The sequence below is a fragment of the Nanorana parkeri genome, unplaced genomic scaffold (genome assembly GCF_000935625.1).
Source record: "Nanorana parkeri isolate BGI_ZX_2015 unplaced genomic scaffold, ASM93562v1 scaffold395, whole genome shotgun sequence".
Classification (NCBI taxonomy): Eukaryota; Metazoa; Chordata; class Amphibia; order Anura; family Dicroglossidae; genus Nanorana; species Nanorana parkeri.
Window position 1 is genome coordinate 1,166,395 of NW_017306663.1, and position 12,130 is coordinate 1,178,524.

Here is a 12,130-nt window from a genome sequence, read left to right on the forward strand (position 1 = left end):
GTTTTTTTTTGTTATGCTTATATTATAGGTTAAGGGTTAAGTGTTAGAGCACCATTCACATCTTTGCATTGGAGTAATTTGTGGTAAACTATGTGTCTTTCCACACATTACTTCAATGCATAAACCAAGGTGAGTTAGGGCTTGTTCACACCGAAAGCGTGTGCGTTCCAGAGCGGCAGCTGCTGGAACGCATCGCGATCGCTAAGAAACCCCCCCCCCCCCCCCCCCCCCCCCCCCCCCCGCCGCGGGGGGGGGGAGGTGTATTGAAATCAATGGCACCGCTTCCACATCCACCCCCCGCCCGCAGTGCGATCGGGCGCGTGGCAAAACTTTGCCAGCATTCCGTTCCACTGCTAACGCAAAAAATAGGGCACCGCCACGCCCCATCCCGCCCCAGAATGTGGGGGGAAGTTTCTTAGCGATCACGGTGCGTTCCAGAAGCTACCACTCTGGAACCACACGCTTTTGGTGTGAACAAGCCCTTACAGTATCATTATTTTGAAAAGCACTACAACAAGCTATTATAATAGTGGGCACTTGCACTGCAGCACACCACAATGCATTGTGATGATGTCCATTTGATGATGCATGGACATCATCACACTGCATATTGTCAATGGGCCCTAAATGTTAAAGAATACGAATATTTCTATATAATTTGTTGGCAACTGCCCCCTTTACCTCCCAATGCTATTCATAGCCACTTTAATGCTTCTCTCTATTGGTGGGACACAAGAAAATGCATATATGCTGCCATTTTCCATAGGTTCTAATGAATGATCCGTCTACTTGCGGGTTTGTATAGAGATCGATTTTCTTTAAGAGCCTATGGAGAAAAGACCATGTATGTGCACACCTTGTCCGCTAGTATGGTGGAGGATAGGAGCACCACTTGACCTGGTCTAGGCCACAGCCATTAGAAAAAATGGCTCACTAATGTGTGGTTTGCAGTGAGGTCTGCAATAGTATGTAGGGAGGGGGGACTGGGGCAGGTGGTCACACATTATATGTACATTTTGATATATGCTTAAGGGAGAAAGGATAAGTATAGAATTCAGGTAAAGGGGTTTAGAATATGGGTATGCTATGGTAAGGTTAATGTTAAGGAACTACAGGTTTGCCGGGTGACTGTGTTTTTACACTCTGGTGCCAAACCCCTGCCCAGGCCCCCCCAAAAAAATCACCTATCGCTAGGTTTACTTTTTATGCAGGCCATTAGGATAGTATCACATTAACTGATTATCCATTTATTTTCACATAAATCAAGTATATCAGTAGAGCGTGACCTCTTTGCTTAGATTCACAGATACTATGGTGAGTGTCAGAGTTGTGAATGCTATTTGGGAGATTTTTCTTCTCCTTTATGTGTCAACATGTTCTTTCTAAAAACTGAAGTTACTTCCTCTCCACTGCCAATGTGCATTAGACCTGTCCTGAAAATCTGAATTTGATTGGTGACTGAACAAGTGTAGATCTAAGTAAAAACATGTTGGTATATAAAGCCCCATAATGTAAGAACATGGTGGATGATTTATCTCACTGGTGGTAGGGAAAAGCTGAATGGACATTTTTGGCTTGACTTGGCATAGGTTTTGGTGTGGCATAATATATACAAACAAACCATTCAAAAATGAACAATAACCTAATTGATTAAACTATACACCCATTATTTAAAATAATGGTAATTTTCTAGCACTGTATACAAGATCTTGCAGTATATTTAGAAGTCAAAATGCTAAATTGCCTGATGTATCAAACCTAATACAGGGCTAATGGGTCGCTTCCAGAAAGTGCAGAGGTGAACAATAACACTCTATTTTTCCGTGGATCGGTTACCAAAGACATCTCTGGAACATACATCTGTGAGGCAAGAAATGCTATTGGAAGCCAGACTGGACAAGTAGATGTTAATGTTACAGGTAAGAGAAAGATAAGAGGGATCTTCTCATTGAAAACATTGGATTATGCATGTTTTATGTTATTGGTCATAAGCAACGATTTCGTAATGTTATTTATTTTGGGCTTTGTTGCCAATGTTACAGGTATAATTAAACTGGATTTCATAGACGGCATTGTGTTCGATAGTTTAGTATAGCTTTTGGTCTAAAGGATGTCACAGAGCAAGTTACTTTATAGGATTAGTCCACTCAAAACTGTTATCTTTGTTTTGGTGGATGCTGACAGATTAAAATACCTGCTGGATCCTTATATCTGAAAGGGATTCAAATGCTGAGTTTTCTTTGTCTAAGTTCCAAGTTCTGCCTCTCCCTTTCTGTTATGCCTATTACAAAGTCAAATTAAGAAACCGGCTGTATTCCTTGTAATGAAAAATATAGAGAATTTACTGAGACACCTTTGATTGTCTGCAGTTGGTAGGTGCTGCAAAGATTTGCAGAGAAGGTACCAGAAGTTAAAAGATGGGAGTACTTGAATTGAAATAGTAATTTAGGCCCATCTCTCTAGAGAAAACCACGTTTTATTCTTATACTTACCTTGTCAAGTCTGAATGGCAATTACCCCTGTGCTTCTCCTGGCTCAAAGACCTTCCTGCTCCAGTGGTGCTGAGGGATGTTTAACTAACAGGTGGAATGTTGAGGAAACAAGTTAGCTAGCCATCTGGGGTCAGCAGTCTCCTCAACAAGAAACTCTACCACTACAACACAGTAGGTAGCATTGTATAATGAATTAATGGTGGGAGGAGTCAGGGAAAAACTGAAGAAGTTCACCAACAGTTAATCAGGGGCATGTGTTTCAATTAAAAAAAGACAAATCCTTGGGCACACGCTTTAAGTATACTTGCATTCAATTAGTACTGGGAAATCATTTTTGCATTCATTCACTTTTTTAAATACTGGAATGTTGAGGAAACAAGTTAGCTAGCCATCTGGGGTCAGCAGTCTCCTCAACAAGAAACTCTACCACTACAACACAGTAGGTAGCATTGTATAATGAATTAATGGTGGGAGGAGTCAGGGAAAAACTGAAGAAGTTCACCAACAGTTAATCAGGGGCATGTGTTTCAATTAAAAAAAGACAAATCCTTGGGCACACGCTTTAAGTATACTTGCATTCAATTAGTACTGGGAAATCATTTTTGCATTCATTCACTTTTTTAAATACTGTCTTCTAAAATGCTTCCTTTCTTCTGAGTTATCATGATTGTACATTATATAAGCCTACATGTCACTCATGCCACTGCTTTTGCAGTGCAACACTAGTTACATTATTCTTTTGAATTAAGGAGATTCTCAGGTAAGTGTTTTTCTGGCATTGATTTGTTTTCTTAATGTTTTATGGATGGGGCAGTATTTTATAATAGAATTGTTTCCTGCCAAACTAATTGTACATAATTTCACCGGTGTATACCTATCAAGGAGTACTTGGATTTAGAGTCAATTAAAAACTGTCCATTGCTAGCTTTTTCAGATGATTACCAAAGTCATTAAAGTAATTAAGCTAGCATAATGTCTTGGGTGCATCTGCATGTTAAATGTTTATAAAAGGCATTTTAAAATGTTTTCACTAACATGTAATATGCATAAAGTTATGAGAAGTCCCTATTATGAAGATCAAATATTGGAATGTTACTGGCTCAAAATGACATGGATTGCTTCGGAAAAAATGTTTGTAAATCATCTGTCATGCTAATGATGATGGAAAGTGATGTATGGGGAATGGCAAAGTTATTTCCTTTTAGATTTGTGAAGAAACTATGGGTATTAATATCCAGCAAGAAAATTAAAACAGAGCAAAGATACATGCTCTATGAAATGCCCATTGTCCCCAGCTGTGCATATATACCTTTCTTCTCTCCTTCACTACCCTGCTGTTCTATTTAGCCACAAGGCACCAAGAAAGACAGCCTGTGTGTAAGCTCATTTTAGTTGGAACTTACACAAGGTTGAGGTCTCTGCATGGCCAATAACTAACCACTACTGATGTCACATGGAGTTGCATGTGTGTTAAAAGTTACATGTTTCTCCATAACTGGAAGTATTGGGTATTTTATTTGCTCCCAGCAACTCAACAGAGCATTGGGGGTACAAAGGAAAGGCTAGTGTATTTTGCTCTGGGACCAGGCATTAATGCAAGCCTGTTGCTTTGTCCGGCATTGGCAAAGAACAGGATTGCTTTAATACTGCAAATCATAAGGATGTACTTCTCCCTGGGCATACCCTTGAAAACATGTACTGATCATGTAAATAGGAGTGAGCAGCATGTGCATGTGCCCAAGCACAAATAATACAGGGGGTGCAATATAATTGTGGGGAAAAAAATGTTTATGGCTAACAAGCCTCTTAGAGCCCTTTCACACAGGCATTCCAATCAGGTCCGCCTGTCAGTTTTTCAGGCAGACCTGATTGGAAGCCCAATGTTAGTCTATGGGCAGCCGATCTAAACGGTAATGCCTCCATTTACATCCAATTGCCCAGGTCCAGAAAACCAAACAGAACAGAGTTCCGTTTTGGCAGACCTGATCATGGCGTAAAATTGTATGGACATGGATGTCACAACGATGCATGTATGTCTGTGAAGGTTCTTATTCATCCAGGCCATGGTATATCCTTAAAAAATAAGTGAAGGCAACTGGACTTGCTGTATTTTTCTTAAAGACGTTTCACTGGTCATCCAACCAGCTTTCTCAATTCAGAATGACTTGTACAAAAAATTACCTTGGAATTAATATGGTGAATGTCGCTCCAATCCACATAATCTAAGAGGTGGGGGGTGAGACATGAATAGAGGTGTGGGGGGGTTTGAGACATCTATTGTCTGCCACATACAATGCTGGTTTAACACCTCTCAGGTTAATAACACCTCCTAGACTCCAATTATGCAAATGCAATAAACACCTGGTTGTGACTAACAGATTGTGTGGATTGGAGCAACATTCACCATATTTATTCCCAGAGAATGTTTTGTACAAGTCATTCTGAATTGAGAAAGCTGGTTGGATGACCAGTGAAACATCTTCAAGAAAAATACAGCAAGTCCAGTTGCCTTCACTTATTTTTTACAGATGCACCAATGCATGAATCCCCTTTGATCATAACTGAAGACGCAGAGGTCAGCGGTGTAATGCAGAAAAAAAGAGGGACTTACAGTGCACAGCTGATCTGATTCAGGTGCGCTCTTACTCTCCTGGTGGTGGTGGTGGTGGTGGGGGGGGGTGCAGCGATGTTACCTCCATGTACCAAGGTGAAGCCTCCAGCAGCCTCGTTGAGCCTCCCGCCCCGCGCTGCAGAAATGTACAGAGGTCAGTGGTTTGATGGAGAGTACAGATGCCAACGGTATGGCGAACAGTACAGAGATCAGGTGTATGGCACAGTACAGAGGTCAGCAGTATGGCGCACTGTACAGAGGTCAGCAGTATGATGCACAGTACAGAGGTCAGCAGTATGACGCACAGTACAGAGGTCAGCAGTATGATGCACAGTACAGAGGTCAGTAATGTAACGCACAGTACAGAGGTCAGTAATGAAACCCACAGTGCATAGGTCAGTAATGAAATGCACAGTACAAAGGTCAGTAATGAAATGCACAGTACAGAGGTCAGTAATGAAACGCACAGCACAGAAGTCAGTAATGAAACGCACAGTGCAGAGGTCAGTAATGAAACGCACAGTACAAAGGTCATTAATGATACGCACAGTGCAGAGCTCAGCAGTGTAAGGCAGAAAGAATAGGGACTTACAGTGCACTCAAGTGCCCTCTTCCTCTCGTGGTGGTGGTGGTTATGGGGGGGGGGTTGGGTATAGCAATGCATCCTCCATGCCTGAAGTGAAGCCTCCCCCCTGTCCTGCCTCTCCCTCGCTGTCCTGCTAGTAGTATGTTTGCAGTCTTCCTCCCAGCCTATAGCAGCTGAAGGCGGAGGAAGCTGCATGTGGCCGGAGGAGCCGGTAAAGTACACACCCGAAATGATTCTTCTCGGCCGCTCTGTAGCGGCATCGGCCAAGGAGAAGAAAGAACTGACGCTGCTGAACTAGCGATCGCCGCTGTAGAAGCAGCGGAAGTTTCCCCCCTGAATTTCCACTCGCCTCCACGTAATTTTCACTGGCCAATTGCAAGGGGGCGAGTGGAAATGTTGAGCACTGCATTAGATTTTTAAAGCTGCTTTTGGTTAACTGTGTTGGTCAAGGTACGTGACTTCTACCTAGATTCTGTCCCATATTTATATGTGTGTGCACAGTAGCAGCTAATCTGTTGCTTACATGTTATAGCTACACCCCACCCCACCAGCTGCACATGACAAATGAATAGGTTCCCTTCATTCTTCAAGGGTGAGAATAGAAGTCTTTGCAAGGAAATGAAAAGATTGCAGGTAGAATTAAATTGTTCCCAACCCTTCTAGGAGTGAGGAAACCAGCTCAAGTCTGCACTTGTCATACATAAAAGCTCTTGTTATAGGAATTGCAGAGTGAAGCATCCTGTTTTTAGCTGAACGGCCCTTGTAAGGAAAGTACGAGCCTGTCTAGCTCTACTTCATTCCCCTGCAAGCATTTTTGTCTGCTTAGAGATCTACCAAAGAACTGTTGGAAATTTGTTACATTTCATACATTAAATCACATTGCTGGATAGAGATTACTTAAAAAAGGTAACTTTCCACAATGTGTAATTGAAATGTCTTTAGCAAGTGAAGCCCCTCTTAAAAGAAATGTGTAGTTTAGGAAATAGCCCTGTTTGAGGTACTTTTTTTCTGGATACTTTTATCCAGAAACAATTGTCTAAGTAGTATTTGCATCTAATCTGAGCAAAAGACAAGCTTAGCACATCTTCATAATAACAAGATCTTTTTTTGGAAGAGCACTTACAGTTCACAAGGGTTTTTATACTTTAGCCCACCTGTAACTTTGGTTTCACAACAGATATTCCCATTTTCAATTCACTTTTGCGCTCTGTTCACTGAGCTGGGCATTCTCATAGAGTACATCTTAGAGTTTCAGGCGATGTGTACAGTATTTAGAAGCAACATGTGTGGTTCTTAATCATACATTTTCCAGTCCCAATCAATCGTTAGCCACGGTGATCATAGGAAAATATTGCTATTGTAGCAGATATGCCCTTTTGCTTGCAGAGCTCTACCTGCCCCGCATTATATGTGAAAACTATTCCTTATTAGTCAGAGTCTCTAGTTTAGAAAATGTCACTTCCAACAACTGAAAATGCCGATAAGCCTATGTCCTTACTTTCACAGGTCATGTGACAGGCTTCTGCTAATTGTGAGTGTGAACACACAACGCACACCTCAGGCTCCAGACTACATTCTGCTTTATATAGATTACCGGTAAACACAAATTGCAGCCATAGGGTGGTCTAAATAGACTGTGCAGTTCAGATGAGCTTTTTATGTATGCAATATACTGTAATTGGATCCTGCTATAGAAATTGGTATTTTTATGTGAAGCTAATCTGCTGTATTTTTACCCACTGCTATATTTTTGTTTCTTTAGTGATATCTTTTACCTTTTTATCTTTCATGACCTTATAGCAATTGTAAATACCACATGCCCATTTTTCTGCTGGTTCAAGGATATTTTTCCTTGTATTTTTTTATGGGGGGCTATGTCAATAGATTGTAGACAAACCTTCCATCCCTGATGGGTTGCAGCATGGTGGAAAGGTTTGTACGTGTGGCTTGTGCCACCTTTTAACCACCAATCACTGTTATTTTGTATATTCAAATGCATATAGTCCTATCCACTTCATTCCCACATGTTTCCTTTAACCTAATTTTTCCTTATTTTTCCCTTTCCCCATTTCTCCACCCAAGCAGGGACGCATTCATCAAAATTTGCAAAACTTTTTTAGAAAATAGTTGGGTCATTATTGAAGGGAAACAGATTTTTATTAAGAATATTTAAAATAAGGAATGGAGGAGTTTGGCAGATCTTTAAAAAAATGTGAATTGCTGAAATATAATTTATGAGCCAGATTGTTAAAACTAGCTTAATGAAGCTATACGCATCAAACTAATGCCAATTCTTTATGCTCTAGGCTAGGATACCAAATTTTCACAAGGACCACTTTAAGTGCACTGGATTTTTATTTATAAATACAAAATTGCACAATGTTAAACTTCCTGCATACACATTATTTTTTAGAAAATCAGGAAGTTTAACATTGTGCGATTTTTATTTATCAATAAGAATCCAGTGCACTGTTTATGATTCTTGCATGACAAATGCAAAACAGTTACCGAAAAAAAAGGGAAAAAATGCTTACCTTACACCCAACCTAGGCAATCAGCCTTCTCGTGGGATCCTGTAAAAGCTGAGGAAAGCTGCAGTGCACGGGAGTGCATTCTCACGAGATTTGAGATCCGAAGCTTTCCCATGATCCCATGGAAAGACTTATTGACATCACCCTCGCTGGGGGATGTACTGGAAGATAGGGGGTAAGGTGAGTATTTTTTTTTACTCAATATTTAAATCTTGTTTAGGTTTATTTCAGAGCGTAGGGGATAGGAAATAAGCGGACTTTAAATTTCGATGCAAGGTCCGCTTTAAATGTTTTATCCTCTTTTAGGTATGGCTTAACATTTACATTCAGGGGTGGGGTTAAGAAATAATTGGAACATACATTTTCATGTAAGGTCCATTTTAAATAACCGCATAATTGCAGCTTTTGGGCAAATTTGATGAATTTGGGCAAATTTGATGAATTTGGGCAAATTTGGCCAAACACTGAGTTGTAAAATATATATATATATCACATATATATATTGGTAGTAGTATATTTTACTTGTCTTTTTCCACTACTAATATTAATATACATTGAATCACTATGCTCTAAGAGAATTGTTCAGATTTGTCTGCTGCTGAGGCACAATAGGCTCAATTCACAAAGTTAACACACCAAAAAAGTGGTTGTTATTTTCAGTTAAGCCTTATGAGATTTGAACATGACTAAAAAAAACAAAGGGGTCTATTCACGAAGCAGCCGAAGGATCTAGCCGTAGCATTTGGACGGCAACAGAAAACTATTGGGCGGAGCTAGCTGTTATTGCTAGCTTCGCACAATAGTTTTCTATTTATTTTCTTGGACTTTTTAACCCCTTCATGACTGAGGCCCTTTTTTCCATTTTTGCACCCATGTTATATTCCACATTTTAGGCCTGAAAATGACGTAAAACCCCCCAACATTATATATTTTCTGAATGCCAAGACCCTATAGAATAAAATGGTGGTAGTTGAAAATTTTTATGTTGCGCAATATTAGCGCAACTCCTTATTAAACCCCAAAATTTAGTGACAAATTTAATTAAATGCCCCAAAACACAACAAATTACCCATTTTTTTAATGAAATATAAAAGATGAGGTTACAACGAGTAAAACGATACCCAACATGCCCAGTTTACAGATTGCGTGCGACCGTGAAACGGCGAAAAACTGCAGTACCCCAAAAAGTCAATAAAAGACACTTTAAAAGCCCCCACAGGTCATCAATTTAGAGATACCCCAAAATACTGGCCCTAGAATTATTGCTCTCACTCCGGCGTGCGCGGCGATACCCAACATGTGTAGCGCGTTCGTCGTTTTCATGCGTAGGCGCACCCGACGCGTGTTTACGTGGCGACGCGCGTGCTCGCGGGGGCGGGGTACTTTTAAAATTTTTTTTTTTTATATTATTAGATTTCTTTTATTTCATTTTAATTTTAAAAACTGTTTTTTTTTTTTTTTTTACTTTACTTTGACTGCTATCACATGGGGGGGCTTGCAAGCCCCCCCATGTAATAGCAGATGGTGGTGACAGGTCCTCTTTAAGGTGATGCTGGGGGTCCAAAAGACCCTCAGTGTCACCTTTACACTGGAAATAAGCTATTGAAGTGCAGATCGCACTTCAATAGCTTATAGCTGGGCTGCAGGAGCCCAGAACTGACAGCCCAGGGACCGGAAGTGATGCAATCTGCATCGCTCCCGGTCCCATAGAACGGGGAGGGGATCGATGAACGGAAGTTCGTCGACCTCCTCCCCAGCTCCCCGCGGACACAAAGATCGCCGGTCCCGGGCCCGTAGGAGGGGCAACGGAGCCCGGGAAGCACGGCGGGGGTGTCCGGCGGGGGGGGGGGGCCCCTTCTTCGGGACGCAGAAGCGATCTGGCGACAGGTAAGTCGCCAGGATCGCTTCTGTTGTAAAGCCGACAGTCGGCTCTACAAGTTTAAACAGAGTCCCGGCGGCAAAAGTCGCCGGGAGTCTGTTTAAACAGCCCCGATGCTGGCGACGTACACTATATGTCGTCAGTCACGAAGGGGTTAAACTATTTTTCTGTTCTGCTCGGTCCCTCCGAGGGACCGAGCAGAACAGCCGAGCCGAATGCCGCTGAGCGGCATTCGGCTATTCACTCACGGCTGTTCGGCATCTATAAGAATAGACCGAACAGCAGCGAGTAGCCTGCCGGAGGTTCGGCTTAGCCGATCCAGGTGTTGGATCAGCTGAGTCAAACTCCTCCTGCATTTCGGGTCGGCCAAACATGCTCAGCATGTTCGGCCGACCCGAAGCCACCCGATGTAGGGCTGATTTCAGCCGTTATACGGCTGAAATCAGCCGTACCAGCCTGAAGTGAATAACCGAACAGCGGTCGGCTCACTTAACTTCAGGTCGGTCTTTCACTCGGCTGCCTACGGCAGCTTAGTGAATAGACCCCAAATTCTTACTCTTGTGTTAAAAATTTGTGAATAAAGCCTAATGTCTGCTCCAGTCTACAGTAAGATCCACTAAGGGGCAGGAAAGTAGAGCCATTTCCACTGGGCAAAATGGTTACAAGAAAACCTTGTAGAGACCTAAGGGAACAAGAAGAACAATGACACAAATTGTAAATTCCTTGACCTTGCCGAGCCTTAGGCTGCCGGATTTGTCTAAACTACACAGAAATTTGTAGTTAGGTTTTCAAGCCTGGTTTAAACCAAATGTTTATTTTCCTTTTGGATTGAGCTCGGATGGGTCAAAACCTCTGTCGGGTATTTATACCTGTCATTGCCCCAGTGTGTGATATGGACAGGAAGTGAGGAAAAATATCCCGAACTGGGTAATAGACAGACCTAAAAACAAAAATGTTACCTCTTCCCCAAAACTAAAAAATGTTTTTTGGCTGGAGTCAGGCATTAACTTGTATGTCATAATATTTAGCACTTTTGTATAACCAACATCAGTTAATAATAGGTATCATCCAATGCTCTAACCCATAAATTCCGTCTCTGCTTAAGGGTATTTCCATACAGCCAAAACCTGATATTTTCCCTTTCCTTGTCTTTTCCTACCCAGAGTTCCCTTTCACCCCGACTCCTACAGACCAAACGGACCGGAGAGAATCCTCCATGTTCCCAGCAGCAATCATTGGAGGGGCAGTGGGTGGAGCAGTGCTAGTGCTAGCTGTTTCTGTCATCTTGTTTGTGGTGCTTCGAAGGAGACATCACACCTTTAAAGGAGACTACAACACTAAGAAACACATCTATGGAAATGGTTATAGTAAGGCAGGTGTGGCTCAGCATCCACCTATGGCGCAGAGTTTGCAGTACCCCGAGGATTCAGATGATGAGAAGAAGCCAGGCCCAGTCGGAAGCATCAGCTACGAAGACGAGGAAGATGATGAGGGTATAAATGCACGCAAACTGAGCACAAAATATGATGATGAATCCAAGCGCCCTTATTTCACCGTAGAGGAGGGAGATCGATGTGGCTATGGTGAGGATAGAACTCTAGGGTTCCAATATGAACCTGAAGATCTGCCTGATAATCTCGTTGCCCAGAACGATGGTTCCTACATCTCAAAAAAGGAATGGTACGTGTAAGAGGGATGTGCCAAATAAACTGACCTTTGCAGTTGGACACATGCACATGCCTTTACCCCTCAGATGGTAGAAAGACTTTCAGCTTTTGGGAGAAATGGTCACATGATGAAAGCAATGTCTTATCTCTTGATATATGAATATAGTATCTTTTTTATGCCTCATAACTTGCAGGGTCGTTGTGCCCTGCAAAATTCCCATATACAACTGTTAAACTTCCAGCCTTCTAGTTCCTCATCATGTTATGTTGTACGACTTATGAACAGGGTGACTACGGTATAGTGTTTAAATTCATTTACACAAGTTGACACACACAAAGCATGCTCTTCTTTTCAAAGGGTTAT

General features: G+C 41.8%; 1 protein-coding gene across 1 annotated transcript in view; it reads left to right on the plus strand.

Moving 5' to 3' along the window:
• The window catches only part of LOC108789428 (nectin-1-like), a 110,556-nt gene extending 98,663 nt beyond the window's left edge, over positions 1 to 11,893 (plus strand). The window contains exons 5-6 of the mRNA XM_018559450.1: positions 1,768 to 1,919; positions 11,263 to 11,893. Coding sequence (XP_018414952.1) covers positions 1,768 to 1,919; positions 11,263 to 11,789 — 679 coding nt within the window. The 3' untranslated portion in view covers positions 11,790 to 11,893. The remainder of the gene's footprint in view (positions 1 to 1,767; positions 1,920 to 11,262) is intronic.
• The last annotated feature ends 237 nt before the right edge of the window (positions 11,894 to 12,130 follow it).